Consider the following 21,563-nt stretch of genomic DNA (forward strand, 5'->3'; position numbering starts at 1 on the left):
TGCACATTTTTTTCACATGTGCAGAAGTTAGGGTGCCCCTTAATCAACAGTGTCTCACAGGTACTGTCAGCCAGGCTGCTGTCCCCAGGAAGCCACTGAGGCCTCTCGTACATACAGAGGGTCCTTGACTTAGGATGGTTCAACTTACGACTTTTTGACTGCACAGTAGTGCAAGAACCGCGCTTTGAGTACCAATGCCACCATTCTGTTTTTCACATCAGTATAGTATTTAGTAAATTATATGAGCTGGTCAACACTTTATTTTAAAATAGGCTTTGTGTTAGATAATTTTGCCCAACCGTAGGCTAATGTAAGTGTTCTGAGCACATTTAAGATAGGCTAGGCTAAGCTCTGATGCTAGGCAGGTTAGGCGTATTTTTTTTTTTTTTTTTTGAGACAGAGTCTCACTCTGTTGTCCTGGCTAGAGTGCCATGGTGTCAGCCTAGCTCACAGCAACCTCAAACTCCTGGGCTCAAGCAATCCTACTGCCTCAGCCTCCCAAGTAGCTGGAACTACAGGCATGCGCCACCATGCCTGGCTAATTTTTTCTATGTATTTTTAGTTGGCCAATTAATTTCTTTCTATTTTTAGTAGAGACAGGGTCTCGCTCTTGCTCAGGCTGGTTTTGAACTCATGACCTTGAGCGATCCGCCTGCCTTGGCCTCCCAGAGTGCTAGGATTACAGGCATGAGCCACCACGCCCGGCCAGGTTAGGCGTATTAAATGCATTTTCATCTTAAGATATTTTCACCTTACGAGGGGCTTATCAGACCTAATCAGACTTATCAGACCTTATCAGACTAATCAGACCTTATCAGACTTGCCCATTGTAAGTCAAGGAGCATCTGTATGTGCTAAAGATCTATGTCAAAATAGGCCAAAAGAGCTCTTTCAACATATATAGAATAGAAATTGGCTGGGTGTGGTGGCTCACGCCTGTAATCCTAGCACTCTGGGAGGCCGAGGCGGGCGGATTGCTCAAGGTCAGGAGTTCGAAACCAGCCTGAGCAAGAGCAAGACCCCGTCTCTACTATAATATAAATAAATTAATTGGCCAACTAATATATATAGAAAAAAAAAATTAGCCGGTTACGGTGGTGCATGCCTGTAGTCCCAGCTACTCGGGAGGCTGAGGCAGAAGGATTGCTTGAGCCCTGGAGTTTGAGGTTGCTGTGAGCCAGGCTGACGCCACGGCACTCACTGTAGCCTGGGCAACAGAGTGAGACTCTGTCTCAAACAAACAAACAAAAGAAATTGTAAGCAATAGGAAGCATTGGTCATAGTTTAACTGACAATTTGAGCAATAATGTGTGTGTGCTACACTCAATGGCATCTTATATTTGAAGATGTGGCACTAGGTCTTACCTTCAGCTAGAACGTTCCACTTGATCAGTGCCCACGTTGTGCCAGTTATTAAGAATTTGGCCTCTCACTTCTGGCTACTGTGGTTGGCTTTGGTGGAGGTAAGAGTCTGTCTGGCCGGGCGCTGTGGCTCACGCCTGTAATCCTAGCACTCTGGGAGGCCGAGGCGGGCGGATTGCTCAAGGTCAGGAGTTCAAAACCAGCCTGAGCGAGACCCCGTCTCTACCATAAAAATAGAAAGAAATTAATTGGCCAACTAATATATATATAAAATCAGCCGGGCATGGTGGCTTGTGCCTGTAGTCCCAGCTACTCGGGAGGCTGAGGCAGGAGGATAGCTTGAGCCCAGGAGTTTGAGGTTGCTGTGAGCTAGGCTGACGCCACGGCACTCACTCTAGCCTAGGCAAGAAAGCGAGACTCTGTCTCAAAAAAAAAAAAAAAAAAAAAAAAAAAAAAGTCTGTCTGTTCCTCACTTCGAGGGTCTCTGACAGACTCCACCACGCATCCTCTTCCAAATGAAAGACACTCCCCAATTCAGTGCTGAGGCCTTCTAGGGTCTGGTCCCATGGGCTGACATTTGCTGGGGGAGGGTGACAGATGTGGAGCAGCTGGGACCGGAGCAGAGGTCAGCTGAAGGAGTGAGGGACAGGGTTGGAGAGTTCTATGTTCAAATGTTAAACTTCCTTCCTCGCCAAGTCAGGACGCAGGGATCTAGGCACAGGGCCTAAGGCAGCTTCCCAAACGTGCACACGCATTCGAAGTCCCCTCACCTCCACGGCTGCCCCTACCCTCACTCAAGCTTAGGGCTCTCCTTTTTCTAATCTTAATCCTTCTACGGTCGCTTTGGGAGGAGCAGGGACATCAGAGGACCTTAGGTGAAGGTGGTCCCCAAGGTGACTCCTCCTCCAGCAGGGCCCCACCTGGAGCTGCCTCTCCCCTCCCAGAACCCACCCCCTTCTCTGTCCTTTGCCATTAGAGAGAAACAGCTCTTGCCCATAATGGCTCATTCCCCAGGGCATCTCAGGGTCCTGGGCTCCCTTGAAGGAAGTACCCTACCCCTTTGTCCCTTCTTCAACCATGGACACCAGCAAGGTGCCTGGAAAGGCAGTAGCTAAAGGAAACAATGAGCTAATAGAGGTGACAGCCCCAGATAGGCCAAGACCTTCATTCTACAGGCACCAAACCTGCAGCAGGGGCCTGCTGTGGTCAGACTGTGAGTGCGCAGAGGGGAGTCATTGGGCAGAGATGTTGAGCCCCACTGGAGGCTGCCTTTGGCGATGCCCTGAGCCAAAGGGGCCATTCCCACAGGACACAGCCCAGAGGTGGCCCTGGAGCTGCACCTGTCCTTTCTAGTCCCCACCTCTAGCCCAGTGCTCCTGTCCTTCCTCGAGGGGAAATACGGACGTGCTCAGATGAACCCCAGCTCCTAATGCCCAGAGGGGAAGAACCGAATCCCCACAGAAACAGGGGCAATGCTGGGCATCAGGGCAGGAAAGTTGGGCCTGGGGTGATCTGGGAAGTGGAAGCCAACACCTGGGATCCAGGAGGGAATCAGACCCTGACAGGGGCAGAAATGAGGATTCTGTACCAGGGGTTGCACACTCTAGAGCCTCCAGGACAAACAAAATGGGGGGAGCTGGAATAAGAAAGAAGGGAGTGGGCCGTGTCCAATTGAAGAGTACGTGTTGCACCCCCAGCAGTCCAGTTAAAAAAGAACCTGCCAGGCTGAGTCTTAAGGTCACCCTTGAACGAAATGAGTCAGCCCTACAAGAGCCCCCCAGATCTGAGAGCTGGGGAGGAGATTCCATTACCAGAGGGAGAGGAAATGGCTCCTGGGTGGGCAAGTGCAACATAAGCCCTCTGGGCAGGGGAGTGAATTTCCAGGCAAAGAAGAGTGTGGGCCAAGGCCCAGAGGCAGGAAATGGCTCCGATTGTCTGGTGTGAGATTTGAAGCCAGCATTGGGAAAGGCAAGATGATCTAGGAGATGGGCTGGGTCCAGACCACAGAATGGTAGGTCAGAGGATTTGGACTCTGTCCTAAGAACAATCAGATTCAAGCTGGAAAGTGAGGTAAGCATATTTACAGTGTAGAGTGAGTCTGCTTGCAGGAAGATGGATTTGCAGGGCCAGAGTGGCTACAGGGAGAGCAGGAGGCAGCTGTTCTAGAGGGCTTAGACGTGGGGCACAGCCATGGGGTGGAGAGAAGGAAATGCAGGCAGAGGATACAGCGTCTGCAAAGGCAAGGAGGGCAGAGGGAGCCCGATGGTTCCAGGCAGTCAGGAGAGTTGGATGTGGCTGTAGGTGGGGAGATGGGGCGTGGATGGTGGAAGAGAGATCTCACCCCTCACCTGGCCTTCCCTTGTCCATCTAGTTACACTTCCTCCTTGCCTGACAAGCCTGGGACAAGGCTGGGGTTATTGCCCCAGGCTGCCCTACACCCTGTGTGACGTCCTTTCAGCAAATGTGCCCATCAGTTGGTTTCTTAGTGAAGGTGATGTGCTGCTGTCAGTATACGATGTGTCATCAGGATGGCTGGTGGATGAAGGGAACAAGCAGTGACCAAGGGCCCTTGCCTAGCACGTGTAGGTCTCTTTCCTCCTGTTAATGCTTGTGAGGGGTGGGTGTTAGCATCTCCACTTTACCATGAGGAAATTGGGGCTTTATGAAGTTAAGAGAGCTGATTAGGGTCAAACATCAATAAAATGGTGGAGCAGAATTTGAAATCTGTGTCATTCATTCATTAAATAAATATTTACTGAACACCTGCTGTGTTCCAGGAGCTATTCTAGATGCTGGATATACAACAATGAGCAAATGGCTAAAAATTCCTGTCCTCATGGAGTGTATATTCTAGTATGGGGTTGGGATGGGGTTGGGGCGGAATAGACAATGAAAAATTCTTGAGGAAATTATGCAGACTACCCAACGTCAACTCCCCTCCTAGCCACCAGAGGGCACTGCTACCACACGCCTTCCCCTTTCCCTGCGTATCCCTTCTGGATTCCAAAGGCGACAGGCAAGAAGACTGTGAATACCAAGTACAGCATCTGCTCAAGAAGGAAAAGCTGAGGAGGAATTTGCAGCGCTTCTTTCTTCCATCCACTTTCAGAAGCTTAATCCCCTCATCAGATCCCCACCCAACTGCCCAAGGTACCGCAGTGACTTTTCAAAGTCCTGTGTACTCCAAGTTCACGAGCAACTCACATTCACTCACCAGCCCACCCATCCTCTTTCATTCACCCACCTGCCCAATCTCCCCTTCCCTATACTCTCTAGGTTACCGACTTACCCCATCCCCTCTCTCAGCAGATACCCACCCTTCTCATCCTCCTGCCTCCCCCTTCCAGCTGCCCTCCTGCCCACCCATGCATCCTGCCCACCTCCCTGTGCTCCTCTCTACCTATCCGTCCACCCACCAACTGGTGCCATGGGAGCCCAGAGCTGGGGCACTCAGTCTAAAGGGTCAAGGACGGCAAGAGGTCAAACCAGATTGATAGCGTGGGTGGGTTGCTCAGTGGGCATGAGTTTTATCGTGCCAAGACTATGAAAGGTTACAGCATTAAGAAACAGCAAGACATTCTTAGTAAACCAAACCATATCTGCAAACAATTCAACTTTGGTGCCTTAAAAAAAATCCCTTTCGAGACAACTGACATGCTAAAAAAAAAAAAAAGATTAAAAAAAAATCCCACTGTGGTCTTATGCTGTGGACACATTTATTAATTTATTGTCAGCCCTTCATAACAGGGTAGGTGAAATTCCATAAAAGTCTCAGCATCTCTATACTTTGTTCTAATGACTTCCTGAGTACTAGATCATTTCGGCAGAAGCGAGTTAACATCTAAGATCTGCTTTCTTTTTGGAGGCCCTAAGGAGCTCAGCATTGTAAGACCAAATATGAAGTGCTGAAGAAAATCTGACCATGAGGCTGTGGATAACATCTCCCTCCATCTCTGTACATGTCAGATTTACCCTAGATAACGTGGCCTTTCTTATTTCAGGTATATATTGCTCTTTAGATCACCGGAATCTAGCACACCACATCCAGAAAATGATCAGGGGCAAAGAGATTGTCATACATATCTCTAGTTTGGGGAGTCCCTGGGTAGCCTGTTTTCTCTCTTCCAGTTCTTCAGCTAAAAGATCTGGGAGCTTTAGGCAGCACTAACAAAGAGCTGTGCCACACGCTGCATTCTTCTGGATAACGGGGTGCTTTTTAACCCAAGGAAAGGGCAAGCATCTTTGTTGGAATAATATATATCAATGTATGAAGGACAATACTGGTTTTTTAAAAGCTGAATGCAAGGCCAGGCACGGTGGCTCACGCCTGTAATTCTAGCACTCTGAGAGGCCGAAGTGGGATGATTGTTTGAGGTCAGGAGTTCCAGACCAGCCTGAGTGAGAGCAAGACCTCATTTCTATAAAAAATAGAAAAAAATTAGCCAGCCAACTAAAAATAGAAACAAACAAAAAAATTAGCCTGGTGTGATGGCACGCGCCTGTAGTCCCAGCTACTCAGGAAGCTGAGACAGGAGGATCGCTTGAGCCCAGGAGTTTGAGGTTGCTGTGAGCCAGGCTGATGCCATGGCACTCTAGCCAGGGCAACAGAGTGAGACTCTATTTCAAAAAATAAAACTAAATAAATAAAAATAGAAAAAAATTAGCCAGGCAGGGTGGTAAGCACCTGTAGTCCCAGCTACTTGGGAGGCTGGATCACTTGAGGAGGAGGATCGCTTGAGCCCAGGAGTTCAAGGTTGCAGTGATACTGCACTCCAGTGACAGAGTGAGAGTCTGTCTCAAAAAATTAGTAAATAAATAAATAAAGCAAAGAAACGACAACAACAAAATAAAAGCCCTTTAACTATAATTTCACTAAGGAAAAATATTTAATTTTTATTTTTTGCATGATCTGCTGTGTTTTCTTGAGGCAGAAGAAGAATTTCCTGAGATTTGGCAGCTTTTTAGGAGGAAGACTATAGTTAATATATTTTTATATTATTGGTTTCTTTTATATATATTTTTATTTTTTATATTGGTATAATATTTTTATATTATGGGTATTGACTACCCAAATGAATGTAAGTTTCAGGGACTGAACCGAATCTTTCATTTTTTATTCCAACCTAACGAATCCAGTGAATGAAAAGTCCAGTAAGGAAAACACGGAAGATGCAAAAGAACTGTCTGCGTGACCTGAGTGAGCTCAGTGATGCTCTGTGTACAATAATCAAAGTACGGCCGGCGCGGTGGCTCACGCCTGTAATCCTAGCACTCTGGGAGCCCGAGGTGGGCGGATTGCTCAAGGTCAGGAGTTCGAAATCAACCTGAGTAAGAGCGAGACCCCGTCTCTACTATAAATAGAAAGAAAGTAATTGGGCGACTAATATAAAATTAGCTGGGCATGGTGGCGCATGCCTGTAGTCCCAGCTACTCGGGAGGCTGAGGCAGCAGGATCACTTGAGCCCAGGAGTTGGAGGTTACTGTGAGCGAGGCTGATACCACGGCACTCTAGTCCAGGCAACAAAGTGAGACTCTGTCTCAAAAAAAAATAAAAAAACAATCAAAGTAGAACCAAAAAATTCCGTCCATAAATTTTCTGGCACAGTTAATTTATTCTCCCTTCTTTTTCATTTGTTAATGAATTTAGTTATTAGGGTATAAAATGAAAAAGTAAAAAAATCTCCATTCACTCCCATGGCAATGAGGTAACCACTTTTTTTTTTTTTTTTTTTTTTGAGACAGAGTCTCGCTTTGTTGCCCAGGCTAGAGTGAGTGCCATGGCATCAGCCTAGCTCACAGCAACCTCAATCTCCTGGGCTCAAGGGATCCTCCTGCCTCAGCCTCCCAAGTAGCTGGGACTACAGGCATGCGCCACCATGCCTGGCTAATTTTTTGTATATATATTAGTTGGCCAATTAATTTCTTTCTATTTATAGTAGAGACGGGGTCTCACTCTTGCTCAGGCTGGTTTTGAACTCCTGACCTCGAGCAATCCGCCCGCCTCGGCCTCCCAGTGTGCTAGGATTACAGGCATGAGCCACCGTGCCCAGCCGAGGTAACCACTTTTAAGGAATTGTTTTTAATTCTGGCAGCCACATCTTGAGCTGCAAAAATGATCGTTTATGGCCTTAAGCACTATTGGCTCCCTGATGTGAAGGACAAAGAATTTATAATACCTCACTCACTTTTTTTCTCTTATTTATTTTTGTTAGTGATTTTTTTTTTGAGACAGAGTCTCACTTTGTTGCTCAGGCTAGAGTGCCATGGCGTCAGCCTAGCTCACAACAACCTCAATCTCCTGGGCTCAAGCAATCCTGCTGCCTCAGCCTCCCAAGTAGCTGGGACTACAGGCATGCGCCACCATGCCCGGCTAATTTTTTGTATATATATTAGTTGTCCAATTAATTTCTTTCTATTTATAGTAGAGATGGGGGTCTCACTCTTGCTCAGGCTGGTTTCGAACTCCTGACCTCGAGCAATCAGCCCACCTCGGCCTCCCAGTGTGCTAGGATTACAGGCGTGAGCCACCGCGCCCGGCCCTGTTAGTGATATTTTTTATTGGTAGTCTTTCTACTGGGTATCTTTGTAACTTTAAATATGTCTAATCCCCTTTTCTTGATGCTTTGTTTTAAAAATTGAGGTATAATTTATATACCATATAATTTACTCCTTTAAAGTGTTCAATTCAGCGGTTTTTAGTACAGTCCTAGAGCTGTGCAACCGCCACTGCCACATAATTTTAGAGCATTTTAATAACTCAAAAAGAAACTCCTGGGCTCAAGTGATCCTCCTGTCTCAGCCTCCTGAATAGCTGGGACTACAGGCGTGTGCCATCACACCAGGCTAATTTTTTTGTTTGTTTCTATTTTTAGTTGGCTGGCTAATTTTTAATATTTTTTCATAGAAATGAGGTCTTGTTCTCACTCAGGCTGGTCTGGAACTCCTGACCTCAATATCCCCATATCCATATCCCCCTCCCCTGAGCCAATGGCAACCAGTTTTCTACTTTCTGTGCCTATGAATTTGCCTGTTTGGGGTATTTCATATAAATAGAATCATTCAATGTATGGCCTTTTGTGTCTGGCTTCTTCCACTTAAGCATGTTTCCAAGGGCCATCCATGTTGTAGCGTGTGTCAGTACTTCATTCCTTTTAGTGGCTACACAGTGTTCCATTGTGTAGAAATACAACATTTTGTCATCCATCTATCAGTTGATGGATGTGTTTTGTTGTTTCCACTTGTTGGCTATTATGAATAACACTGCTATCAAAATTCATGTACAGGCCGGGCGCGGTGGCTCACGCCTGTAATCCTAGCACTCTGGGAGGCCGAGGCAGGCGGATTGCTCAAGGTCTGGAGTTTGGAAACAGCCTGAGCAAGAGCGAGACCCCATCTCTATTAAAAATAAAAAGAAATTAATTGGCCAACTAAAAATACATAGAAAAAATTAGCTGGGCACCATGGCACATGCCTGTAGTCCCAGCTACTCGGGAGGCTGAGGCAGGAGGATCGCTTGAGCCCAGGAGTTTGAGGTTGCTGTGAGCTAGGCTGACGCCACGGCACTCTAGCCTGGGCTACAGAGTGAGACTCTGTCTCAAAAAAAAAAAAAATTCATGTACAGGGTTTTGGTGGACATATATTTTCAATTTCTCTTGGATACATATCTAGGAATAGAATTAAAAAGTCATGTTTCCTTTTTGAGGGACTGCCAAACTGTTTTTCAAAGCCATTGTACCATTTATATTTCCACCAACAATGGCCAAGCCTTCCAATTTCTCCACCTCCTTGCCAACACTTGTTATTGTCTGTCTTTTGATTATAGCCATCCTGCTGGGTGTGACATGGTATTTCATTGTGGTTTTGATTTGTATTTTCCTAATGACTGATGACGTTGAGCATCTTTTCATGTACTTACGTATATTGCATTCTGATCATGTAGCCTACAAATTTGTTGAACTAATTTATTAATTCTAATTACTTTTTCAGATTCTTTAGGATTTTCTATATGCAAGATCATGCCATCTGAAAATATAGTTTTATTTCTTCCTTTCCAATCTAGATTCCTTTTATTTCTTTTTCTGGCCTAGAGCATGTACATGTAATGTGATTACTGGTATGGTTAGATTTGCCTCTAGCATTTTTGCCATCCCCCCCCCCATTTGTTCTTTTTTTTTTTTTTTTTAATGAAATTAATTTATTTCTTCTGAGGAGCCAGTGGCAGAGGTGGTGGAGGGACCGCCAACCACATTCCTCCCCGGCCCCCCCATCTGTTCTTTATATCTTTTCCCCCTCTTTTTCTGCCTTCTTTTGGAAATACAGCTTTTGTTTTTGTTTTTGTTTTTCTTCTTTTTTTGGCTCATTAGCTATAACTCTGCTTTGTTTTGTTAATTGTTGCTTTAGGGTTTATAGTATTCATCTTTAACTTATCTCAGTCTACCTTTGAGGGATATTATACCACATGATATATAGTATAAAAACTTTATAATGGTATACTTTCATTTCTCCCCTCCCAGGCTTTATGCTATTATTGTCATGCATTTGACTTTTATATTTGTTACAAACCTTACAATACATTGTTATAATAATAATAATATATAATAATTATAATAACATATTATTGTTATTTAGAGACAGGGTCTTTCTCTGGCACCCAGGCTGGCGTACAGTAGCATGATCATAGCTCACTGCAACCTTGACCTCCTGGGCTCAAGCCATCTTACCTCAGCCTCCCAAGTGTTTTTATTTATTTATTTAGACAGAGTCTCACTCTGTTGCCCGGACTAGAGTGCCGTGGTGTCAGCCTAGCTCACAGCAACCTCAAGCTCCTGGGCTCAAGCGATCCTCCTGCCTCAGCCTCCCAAGTAGCTGGGACTACAGGCATGTGCCACCATGCCCCGCTAATTTTTCTATTTTTATTAGAGACAGGGTCTCACTGTTGCTCAGGCTGGTCTGGAACTCCTGAGCTCAAGCGATCCTCCCACCTTGACCTCCCAGAGTGCTAGGATTATAGGCATGAGCCACTGTGCCCGGCCCCAATCATATCTTTTGGGTATTTTTTTTTGGCATTGAAGTTCATCTTCATGTCCCAATTTAAAATATTTGTTTACAAATTACATTATACATAATTAAGGGTATACGGTAACATGATATAGGTATACAGTATAATTGAATATGTATAATTGAATCAAGGGGTCCTCTGCCCATTTTCAGTAGGATTATTTGTTGTTTTACTCTTGAGTTTTTTGAGTTCTTTATGTATTTTGGATATTAACACCTTATCAAATGTATGGTTTGCACATCTTTTCTCCCAGTCTGTAGGTTGTCTCTTTACCCTGTTAATTGTTTCATTATGCCTGGAGTGATCTTTGATTGCCAGAGAGTGTAAATTTTACCCTGCCAAGCACCGGTATTTGTGTAATCTGTTTGATTTGTCAGGCAGGGCCAGAGCAGGGCTCAGTCCAGGGCTGATTATTCCCCATTACTGAGGCAAAACCCCCCTGAGTCCTCGCTCCAATGCCTTGTGAAGTATGAGTTTTCCAGTCTGGCTGCTGGGAAAAGGCCCTGGCGCTGGCCTTGCGTGAGTCCTGGGCACTGTGCCCTCTAATGCTTTCAGGTGGTTCCTTCCCTGGCCTTGAATAGGTTCCTCTCACACACGTGCCGGCCGCTCTTTGCTGAATGCTCGGAGTTCTCTGAGGTTCTCTGCGCAGTTCCCCCTTCTGGGGTGTTCTGCCCTCTAAGCTCTAGCTGCTGCAGTTTCCTTGGACTCCATGCTCCATTTCCTCATCTCAGGAAGTCCCTCATGCCCCCGTCCCTGCCCCACAGTTTGGAAACTCTCTTGAAGTAGCAAGTTGGACAATCCTGGGGTTTTATTGCTTTCATTGTAGGCTGTCAGCGCTTGATGTCCAGTGTTTTGAACACTGTTGTTCCATGTATTTGGGTTGTTTTGGTTGTGGCGACGGTGGTGGTTGCTTCAGGCAGGAGGGTGAATCCGGCCCCTGTCACTCCACCTTGGCCAGAAGCTGGAGTCTCAGCACCAGTGGTATGAAAGCTCCTCAAGTGATTCCAACGTGCAGCGGAGGTGAGGACCACTTGCACAGATCTGTTTTCTTTTTGAAATGTTTTCTTAATCGAATAGTATCTTGTTTGATTATTTCCTCCCCTCCATTGTCTCTGTTCTGTCTTTCTGGAACTTCTATTAGGCAAATATATATATATATATATATATTTTTTTTTTTTTTTTTTTTTGAGACAGAGTCTCAGTCTATTGCCCGGGCTAGAGTGCCGTGGCATCAGCCTAGCTCACAGCAACCTCAAACTCCTGGGCTCAAGCGATCCTCCTGCCTCAGCCTCCCTAGTAGCTGAGACCACAGGCATGCGCCTCCATGCCTGGCTAATTTTTTCTATATATTTTTAGTTGACCAATTAATTTCTTTCTATTTATAGTAGAGACGGGGTCTTGCTCTTGCTCAGGCTGATTTCGAACTCTGGACCTTGAGCTATCTGCCCACCTCGGCCTCCCAGAGTGCTAGGATTACAGGCATGAGCCACCACGCCCGGCCTATTAGGCAAATATTTAATGAATTGATCCTCCATCTCTTAATTTCCTTTTATAGTTTCCTTTTGTTTTTTTATTTTTTGTTTTTTTCAAGACAGAGTCTTGCTCTGTTGCCCTGGCTAGAGTGCAGTGGCATCAGCCTAGCTCACAGCCTAGTCAAACTTCTGGGATCAAGTGATCCTCCTGCCTCAGCCCACTGAGTAGCTGGGAATACAGGCACTTGCCACCACACCTGGCTAATTTTTCTATTTTTTCAGTAGAGACATGGGTCTTGACCTTACTCAGGCTGGTCTAAAACTCCTGACCTCAAGCGATCTTCCCACCTCAGTTCCCCAAAGTGCTGGGATTACAGGCCTGAGCCACCGCACCTGATCTGTCTGTTCATCTTAATCCTTTATGATGCCGCTGAAATTAAGAGGCCCACGTGGTTTTCCGTGGCAGTTGAGTGAGTCGGTTTCCTAGTAGGTCTATCCTTGAATGGGTCACAAGCTCTGTAGGCAGGTGTGTTAATTGGTTAAAATGTTTCATTCTTATTCCGTTCTCCCCACCCAGGGGACATATGGGAATGTCTGCAGACATTTTTGGTTGTCATAACTAGGGGAATTCTACTGACACCTAGTGGGTAGAGGCCACAGATGCTGCTAAATATTCTATGATGTACAGGAAAGCCCCCACAATGAAGAATTACCTGTCCCAACAGGTCAATAGCGAGAAGGTAAGGGAAACCTTGATTTAAGGCCATCTTCGAGCAAGCCCCACCTCTCACCACCAAAGGCCAGCTAAGGTCCGTTCACACCCACTTTGGGAAACTTCCCAGGTGGATTGTTCATTTTTGTTTAGAAGAGACCTCCAGTTGATGGTTCATGAGCCACATGTGGCCCAGACTCATTTCGTTTGGCTTTTATAGGTAGATAGACATACGTCTATTTGTAAGTTATCAACATTTTGGTTGATTTCACCTAAAAATCCAGATTTCTAGCTTCTCCTAGAAAATCAGAAGGATGGACATGGTTGAGCTGAGTGGCAGCTGCCCCCTATAGGCAGGCCCACCTCCATCCCCTGGTCCATGTCACTCACCTGTGTCACCTGCTTGTCCACTTTATGCATGTAAATTAATGATCCTTGTTTTTGTTTTTTGTTTTGTTTTTGCTGGTTTTAACCTGGCGGCAAATACTGACTGTACCCAGGGATGGCTGTGGAGTGGTTCTGAGATTATCCTTTAATTAATCATTTCATTTTCTCTCCCTCTTCCTACTGGTCTCTTCATGCCCAGCACCTCCTGTTCAGAGCCTCACCTTCTCCTGGCTGGGTTCTGGGCCAGTGTTCTTTGGCTCTGGTTTCTCTGCCAATATGATCACATCCATTTTCTATCTTCTGGAAATATGTACTAATGTCTGACCTCTGAAACCAGCTAACGAATGGTCTTATAAGTCCTGTTAGAGTTAATATAAACTCTACAATGTGAATGCAAGTTTTCCCATAAAATAAGTCTTTTATTATTTTGATTTTTGAATTTTTTTTTTTTTTTTTTGAGACAGAGTCTCGCTTTGTTGCCCAGGCTAGAGTGAGTGCCGTGGCGTCAGCCTAGCTCACAGCAACCTCAAACTCCTGGGCTCGAGTGATCCTTCTGCCTCAGCCTCCCGGGTAGCTGGGACTACAGGCATGTGCCACCATGCCCGGCTAATTTTTTATATATATATCAGTTGGCCAATTAATTTCTTTCTATTTATAGTAGAGACGGGGTCTCGCTCTTGCTCAGGCTGGTTTCGAACTCCTGACCTTGAGCAATCCGCCCGCCTCGGCCTCCCAAGAGCTAGGATTACAGGCGTGAGCCACAGCTCCCGGCCTGATTTTTGAATTTTTTATCACTATCTATCACAGAATGTTCTCTTTCCAAATTAAAACTAGTTTAAAACTTTGGAAGGAACACTCTGAGACAACAGTCTTTTTTTTTTTTTTTTTTTTTGAGACAGAGTCTTACTCTGTTGCCCAGGCTAGAGTGCTGTGGCATCAGCCTCACTCACAGCAACCTCAAACTCTTGGGCTCAAGTGATCCTCTTGCCTCAGCCTCCCATGTAGCTGGGACTATAGGCATGTGCCACCATGCCTGGCTAATATTTTTTCTATATTTTAGTTGGCCAATTAATTTCTATTTTTTAGTAGAGACAGGGTCTTGCTCTATCTCAGGCTGGTCTCGAACTCCTAAGTTCAAATGATCTGCCCATCCTTGGCCTCCCAGAGTGCTAGGATTACAGGGGTGAGCCACTGCGCCCAGCCTATTTCATTATATATTACAATGTAATAATAGTATAAATAAAGTGCACAATAAATGTAATTCGCTTGAATCATCCTGGAACCCCTCCCGTCCCCCGCCCGCTCCATGGAAAAATTGTCTTCCATGAAACTGGACCCTGGTGCCAAAAAGGCAGGGGATTGCTGGGTGGGAGAGATTTGAACTTGTTTATATGAAGAAGTAGCCTGGGTGTTTTTGTGATATTGTGGATGGACTAACCTGACAAGCACATCCCCACAATGAGGCACCTACAAGTGCTGCATCCCATCAAGCAAACGTCCTTTGCAAGCACAGCTGGGCCACAGGAAAGCAAGGGGTCCCTGCGAGGCGTGAAGAGGAAGTCAAACACCAGAGCTGGGTGAGCTGCTGGTCGCGTGGATCTTGGCAGCGAAGGGGCTCGGGTCTTATACCCACCTGGAGATTAGAGAGGAGGCCTTGCCTGGAGAGTTAAAAACTGAGACCCTAATAGAGAGCTTGTACCCTCACAAGGTGACAGCTACAGTAAAAGAATGGACTAAAAAAAAAATCTGCCCTCGGCCCAGGGAGCATAGAGGGACCTTGTCTGTCTCACCCTGAGATCTGGGTGACAATAAAAGATCTCCCTTGAGAATTCATAACCAAAGGCTTACCCTCACTTAGATTTGGGGTTCCAATTTATACCTTCCGCATGGTCCATGGAGCCCAAATAAAATTAACGAATAACGTGACCCAGGGTTGGTAATACTCCTCAAGTACTCTTGGCAGAGCAGACACAAAAGCTCTCTAGAGAGAGACACCTGCAAACCTGGTCATGTGGATTCCCACCGACAAGGCCCTTGGACCTGAGTTCACAGCCCACAATTACAAAACATATGAGCAAAAAATCTGTCATGAATGAAAGTGAGCAGACACAATATACAATAGGATTAGCTCCCACCCTGGAACTCCAGAAGATAGAATTACTGGGCAAAAGACCATACAGCAAGTATATTTTAAATGCCTATAATAGATGAAGGCATGAGAAAGGAATAAGGTGGTGTTAAGAATGAGAGGGAGGCCGGGCGCAGTGGCTCACGCCTGTAATCCTAGCACTCTGGGAGGCCGAGGCGGGCGGATCGCTCAAGGTCAGGAGTTCGAAACCAGCCTGAGCGAGACCTCGTCTCTACCAAAAATAGAAAGAAATTAATTGACCAACTAAAAATATATATACAAAAAATTAGCCGGGCATGGTGGCGCATGCCTGTAGTCCCAGCTACTTGGGAGGCTGAGGCAGTAGGATCGCTGAGCCCAGGAGATTGAGGTTGCTGTGAGCCAGGCTGACGCCATGGCACTCACTCTAGCCTGGGCAATAAAGTGAGACTCTGTCTCAAAAAAAAAAAAAAAAAAAAAAAAAAAAAAAATGAGAGGGAAAGGTTTAAAATAAGGAGAAAGAAGAAAGTATAAAGCTAATGCATCTATTAATCCATCCACTGGCTCATGTGTTTCCTTTTCATTGGGTTCTTACTATGTTTTAAACCATGGTCTGGGTCTAGAAATATAAAGATGACTCTGGGATAGCAAGCTGAACTCTGCCTCAGGAAGCTCACAGGCATCCATCCATATATCCACAAATTTATTTATCTACCCATTCACTCATCCACACATCCATCCCATTCTCCCATCCATCCATCCACCCATTGATGGGGCTCATAAAACAGTATGTTAAAATAAATAGCATGCATGTTAAAATAAGTAAGATTTTCTCTTATTAATCTGCTTTAAGTTGATTTTTCAGTGAACCTTCCGAGGGCGGAGGGAAATCCATCCATCCATCCATCCATCCATCCATCCATCCATCCATCCGTCTTTCACCGTATAGGGTCCTCAAATGTCAAAAGCGAAAAAAGTCCCAACAGAGCATCTTATTCAAATTTTAGTTCTCTTGTTGCACAGAGAAAAGAACATGAGGCCCAGTAACACAAAAATCACTTTTCTGAAGTCTCCAAGTGAGTGGGTGACAGAGCCAGATGGAGAGCCAGAGGCCTTGTCCCCTAGTGTCCCTTCCATACTGTACTGCCTCTCCTGAGCACTTGGCATGGAAGCATTCACCTGCATCTCTCTTGTTTCCCTGGTGGACTGCTCACTCATTGTGAGTCCCCACAACCCCATCCTGGCAGCTGATGGTGACAATGAGAAGTGACATAACTACCCAGCTCCTGAGTGACACAGATGGGCCGGGCGTATTGATCTCTATCTGCTATCAGTTTTGTGTCCGCGTCTTATCTCATGCCTGCCTCCATGCCCCAGTGCCTGCCACTAGAGAGACTGTGAGCTCCTTGAGGGCAGGACCAGGTCCCCTACCCAGCGCCCGGCTCAGAGAAGGTGCTCAGGACTTGGGCTGGATGAGTACACCTGTGGGGAGAGGCTGGGCTGGGTTCTTGATCCCTCTGGCTGGGGGCTTCTCATTCCTGGCAGCTCCTTCAACTTCTAGCAGCCAAGGGATTGGACGGGAGGCTCCAAGTGCTCCTCAGCCCTCCTAAGCAGGAAGAGCAGAGGTTTCCCTGTGTGTGTGTGGGTGAACTTGAGGGGTTCCTGGCCAGCAGTAAACAACACAGGATCACCGCCCTTGTGCAGGGTTCTCTCTTCCCCAGCACTTCCAGGGGAAGGTCTCAGTTTGGTGCTAGAATGTCTAACACTTTTCTGAATTGCTCATCCACCCATCCATCCCCTTTTCTTTTAACAAAAAGCAGTGTTGAGTCAATGCCTCTGGCAGGGAACAATACTTAAAACTTAGCAGTTTTGTTTGCATTGTATTTATTTTCATATTCTACCTTCTATTTATGGCAAGTGATACTGGTTTTCCCTTTACAGAAGTATTACAAACATTCCTTTTAAAATATGTTTATTAAGTGAATAGTGAACCAATCTAAAGAAAAATTTAAAGTAAATTATAGTACAGGTGGTAAACTGATAGAGCAAAAATCCTAATATTTATGGCTTAAATTTGGGCAATCAGACCCCTAGGAAATGGAAACTCCATTGGCTTTCCCCACCCCTGGCTCCTCTCCTAAAGGGGAGGTCAGCTGGTACAGACTGGAAATAGGGCTAAAGGCATTTGGGGCTCCATTTCTATAGGGTGGAGCCTTTTTTTTTTTTTTTTTTTTTTTTGAGACAGAGTCTCTCTTTGTTGCCCAGGCTAGAGTGAGTGCCGTGGTGTCAGCCTAGCTCACAGCAACCTCAAACTCCTGGGCTCAAGCAATCCTTCTGCCTCAGCCTCCCAAGTGGCTGGGACTACAGGCATGCGCCACCATGCCCGGCTAATTTTTTCTATATATATTATTTGGCCAATTAATTTATTTCTATTTATAGTAGAGACGGGGTCTCGCTCTTGCTCAGGCTGGTTTTGAACTCCTGACCTCCAGCAATCCGCCCGCCTCGGCCTCCCAGAGAGCTAGGATTACAGGCGTGAGCCACCACGCCCGGCCTTAGGGTGGAGCATTTTAAATAAGTCTTTCTCTGTTGCCCAGGCTGGAGTGCAATGGTACAATCATAGCTCACTATAACCTTGGACTCCTGGGCCCAAGAGATCCCTCACTTCAGCCTCCCACGTAGTTAGGACTACAGGCATGTGCCACCACACCTAGCTAATTTTTAAATTTTTTGTAGAGACAGGGTCTCACTATGTTGCCTAGGCTGGTCTTGAACTCTTGGCGTCATGCAATCCTCCCACCTCAGCCTCCCAGACTGCTGGGATTATAGGCATGAGCCACCAGCTCCCAGCCCTATAAGTAAATCTGTCTTGTGGCAAATCTGTCCCTCTGGACCACTCCAGCAAGCTGGGAGGGAAGATGGCTGGAGGCTGCACTGTGGGAGCTGCCTTGCTCTGGGACAATGCTCCTTTCCACACTGGAAAAAACTCAGGTCTCCTTGGCCCCGGCTTTCCTAGCCATGGAGTGGTAAGACTGGGAGGGCTGATACGTGTGCAGCTATAGAGTGTGAACTAAAATAAAATTTTAAGGCTCACCCCCCACCAGCTGACTGAATGGACCCCCTCTTGGCCAAAGGAATATCCTAAAACTAAATTGCCTGCCAGGAAGAGGGAGGTCAGACACGCCTGCCTCATCATGCCCCCTCCCTTCCTGGAGACGCCATTTGGAACCCATTAACAGGCCGAGGGCTATGCAAGACAAACCCACTTCGAGATGGCCCACCTTTTTGGGCCAAACCAATGTATGCCTCCCATGTATTGATTTATGACTTTACATGTAACCCGTCTCCCTGAAATGTATAAAACCAAACTGTAACCCAACCACAGCAGGTCCACTTGCTCAAGGCTTCTTGGGTGTGGCTCCGGGTCATGGTCCTCAAATTTGGGTCAGAGTAAATCTCTTTAAAATTACTTTATAGAGTTTGGATTTTTTACCCCATTAAGAAGAGGATGTGCAGAGGAGCCCATGGGTCTTCTCTGACCCTAGGTCCCAAGTCCAGGCAAGAGAGGGCTGCTCCAGCTTGGCTCAGCAAGTTCCTGGTTGCCACTTGGGTGTCAAAACCACAGTTCTTTTGTAATAAAACGCTCTTCTGCCTGGTTGTCTTCTCTTTGTGTATTTTCCTGGAGGACCTGAGGGTGGACGAGTGAGTGGCTGAGGAGGGATAAGATCTGTGGCTCTGGGAAGCTGAAGTCCTGCCATCTCCTGCTAACACAGACTGACACTTGCCATCACTGCACCAAGGCATTTGCAAGACTGACCTTGGCGTCTTAGGTAAACACTGTAGGAAGGCGGAAGTGGCTGGGTTGATGCTGTTTCCTGCTTGTCTGGTACCTTCAGTTCTTAATCCGGATGCGATCTTGGAGGCTTCTGGCCCAAAGTCAGCCCAGCCTCCAGTTGTCTGCCGCAGCCGGCAGCTGAGCAGAGGCAGCGCTGAGCGCCCTGCAGTGGGGCTCTGTGCACACTCAGCCTGCCCGCGGCTCAGCTGGCACCCAGGGGAATCGAAACCCAGACTTAAAAGAGGGCCATCTTCCCTGGGGCAGCCTCAGCATAGGCCCAGATGCTGGAGCCATGGGTCTCACAGTTGCTCTGCGGCAGGCCCTTCCTCAGGAGTCTCTGGGAGGCCAGTCTTCCAGGGCCTGGGGATTCAGAACCCCACGCTGGTGCGGCCTTCACGCCTCCAGAAAGCTGAGATCTGCTCCAGGGTGACCCGAGGCTGGAGGCCCCAGTCGGGCTCAGGGCTCCCAGGCCGTAGCCTCCGGGGCGGAGGGCTCCCAAACTGCACGCTGGGCTCCAGCCTCTGCTCCGGCCTCTGCTCGGGCTCCGCCCAGCTTGCCAGGCCCACGGCGGGGGGCCTCCCCTCCCAGGGCTGGGGCCCCCAGAAGGTGCTGCGGGCTGGGACCTCTGGAGGGGTCTGGGGGCCCAGGGAGCTGGGAGGGGTCTGGGGACCCGGGGAGCTGGGAGCGGAGTGTGGGGCAGAGGGGGCTGGCGGGGCGGTGGCTCGGGCCTCCAGAGTGCCACCGGGGGTGGGAGGGTCCAGGGCCCGGTCGGTCAGCAGGGGCACGGCGGCGCTGTACCAGTCCTCGGAGCGCTCCCGCGGGGTGCCCATGGGCTCGATCCACAGCTCCCCTCCGGGCCGCCAGACCAGCGTGGGCGCGCCGCGGCCGGGGTCCGGGCGGAGCGCGCGGCGGAACAGGCGCTCCGCCAGCACGGCCGTGGTCACCACGAAGAACGCGGCCAGCGAGGCCAGGCCCAGCATGATGGGGACGCAGGGCCCGCAGGGTAGCGGGGGCCAGGGGGCCGCTTCCGACGCTGGGGGGCCCTCCACGTGCCCAACTGGCTGCTCCGGGGTCGGAGGCATCTGGCAGACACAGGGCAGGGAGAGGAGGCCAGTGAGGGAGAGGGGATGGAGAGGGAGGGAAGGAGGCGGCAAGTGACCAAGAGCACGCATGAGAGCCAAAGGCTAGCGGGACTCTGTATCAGGCTTGGGGGACAGGAGCAAAGGTGACCCAGGACCAAAGCGGACTCAGGAAGGGCAAGAGCTGCCAGGTGTGGCCAGAGAACCGCAGAGCCTACCCTGCCTGGCTCTCCAGCCCTTTCCAGAGCCATTCCCTCCCAGACCCCAGGGTGCCTCAGACAAGAAGTTAAGGGCCCTGAGGGCTTCTGTCCAGGCTGGGAGGTCTTGCTCAGCCAGGAGAGGAAGTGGTAGTGAGACAATGAGACGCTCCCCTCCATCCTCCTCCCTCCTGTGTGCCCCCTGCCGCCCCCTCGCTGGCCCCTGGAGGCTCCTTTGCCCCCACCACTCTCCTGGAACTTGATCTTGCTCTCCTAGGCTCTCCAGATCTGCTGCTGGCCACATCTCGGGCACCACCTCTGCACCTGTCCCCAGCTCTCCAGCATGGCCTGGTCTCTAGCCCCTCTATCTCCCTCTGTCCCCAGACTCCCACCTACAGTGGCCTCCTGCACCCATCACCTCACCTGGGGTCAGTCCTGGGCTCCTCTTCCTCCCAGAGCTGCTCTCGCAGCACCGCAGGCCGGAGGGCGCAGGAGGGCGCAGGGCGGGCAGCTGAAAGGCGCAGAGAGGCCTGGCCTCCACTAGGGCGGAAGGGAGGGCTCCACCTGTTGCTGGGCAACTGCACCCCAACTCCTCTGCCCCCTGCATTTGTTTTCCAGGCAACAAAGGGGATGTGGTCACTGCGGTGAGGAGGCGTTTCCTGGGGTAAGGCGGGCCGGAAGGGGCTGTGACTCTGTGGCCCTCAGTCTCACCCCACAGCCAGGGCCCAGGCCCCAGGGCTAATGTTTCCAAGACCCCAAACATCTGCCATCTCTGTTCCTCTCTCCTGGTCCTTCAGTTGGGTTGAAGGAGCCTGGGGCAGAGTGAGCTGGAGTGTTCTCAGGGTCTGGGGTCCAGGAGCCTATCAGAGATTGTCTAGTTTGACTCACACATCGATAGATGACAAAAGTAAGCTCAAGGAAGGGAGGTGACATGCCCAAAGTCAGACAATCCACGTATGTCTGTGTGAGCATGTGACAGTGGGTTGGAGGCGGGGAGCATGGATATATACCTGGTCTGGCCGGGCACACAACACAGCCCTTTATAGGTGTTAATATATTGTTTTGCAAAATGACAGCTATTTAATATGATAGGCTACAAAAATATGTCGAAACGTTAGTGTCTTACAAAAGATGATCACAAGGGCAGCCTGATTCAGACTGCTCTGTCCTGGTGGTTTTGAGGAAGGGGCCAGGAGGAACACAGGGTGCGGCCCGGCAGGGAGTAGGTGGGGGTGGAGAGTTCCAGAACTCTGAGCCTTAGGATATACACAAGAACCTGATGGCATTAGAATTCGATGAGATTACAAGCCCTAGAAATAAAACCTTAACTTAATACCAATGAACTATATACTTA

At 48.1% G+C, this 21,563-nt stretch overlaps 1 protein-coding gene across 1 annotated transcript; it reads right to left on the minus strand.

Annotated features, from left to right (window-relative positions):
* Nucleotides 1-17,053: 17,053 nt before the first annotated feature.
* Nucleotides 17,054-20,795, minus strand: C19H16orf54 (chromosome 19 C16orf54 homolog). The gene is made up of 3 exons (XM_012764360.3): nt 20,633-20,795; nt 17,666-20,015; nt 17,054-17,311 (listed from the first exon to the last, which is right to left on the minus strand). Exon 2 carries the CDS (start codon nt 20,013-20,015, stop codon nt 19,302-19,304), a length of 714 nt encoding a protein of 237 aa, XP_012619814.1. The 5' UTR covers nt 20,633-20,795; the 3' UTR covers nt 17,054-17,311; nt 17,666-19,301.
* Between the last annotated feature and the right edge of the window lie 768 nt (nt 20,796-21,563).

Source organism: Microcebus murinus, chromosome 19 (assembly GCF_040939455.1).
Source record: "Microcebus murinus isolate Inina chromosome 19, M.murinus_Inina_mat1.0, whole genome shotgun sequence".
NCBI lineage: Eukaryota > Metazoa > Chordata > Mammalia > Primates > Cheirogaleidae > Microcebus > Microcebus murinus.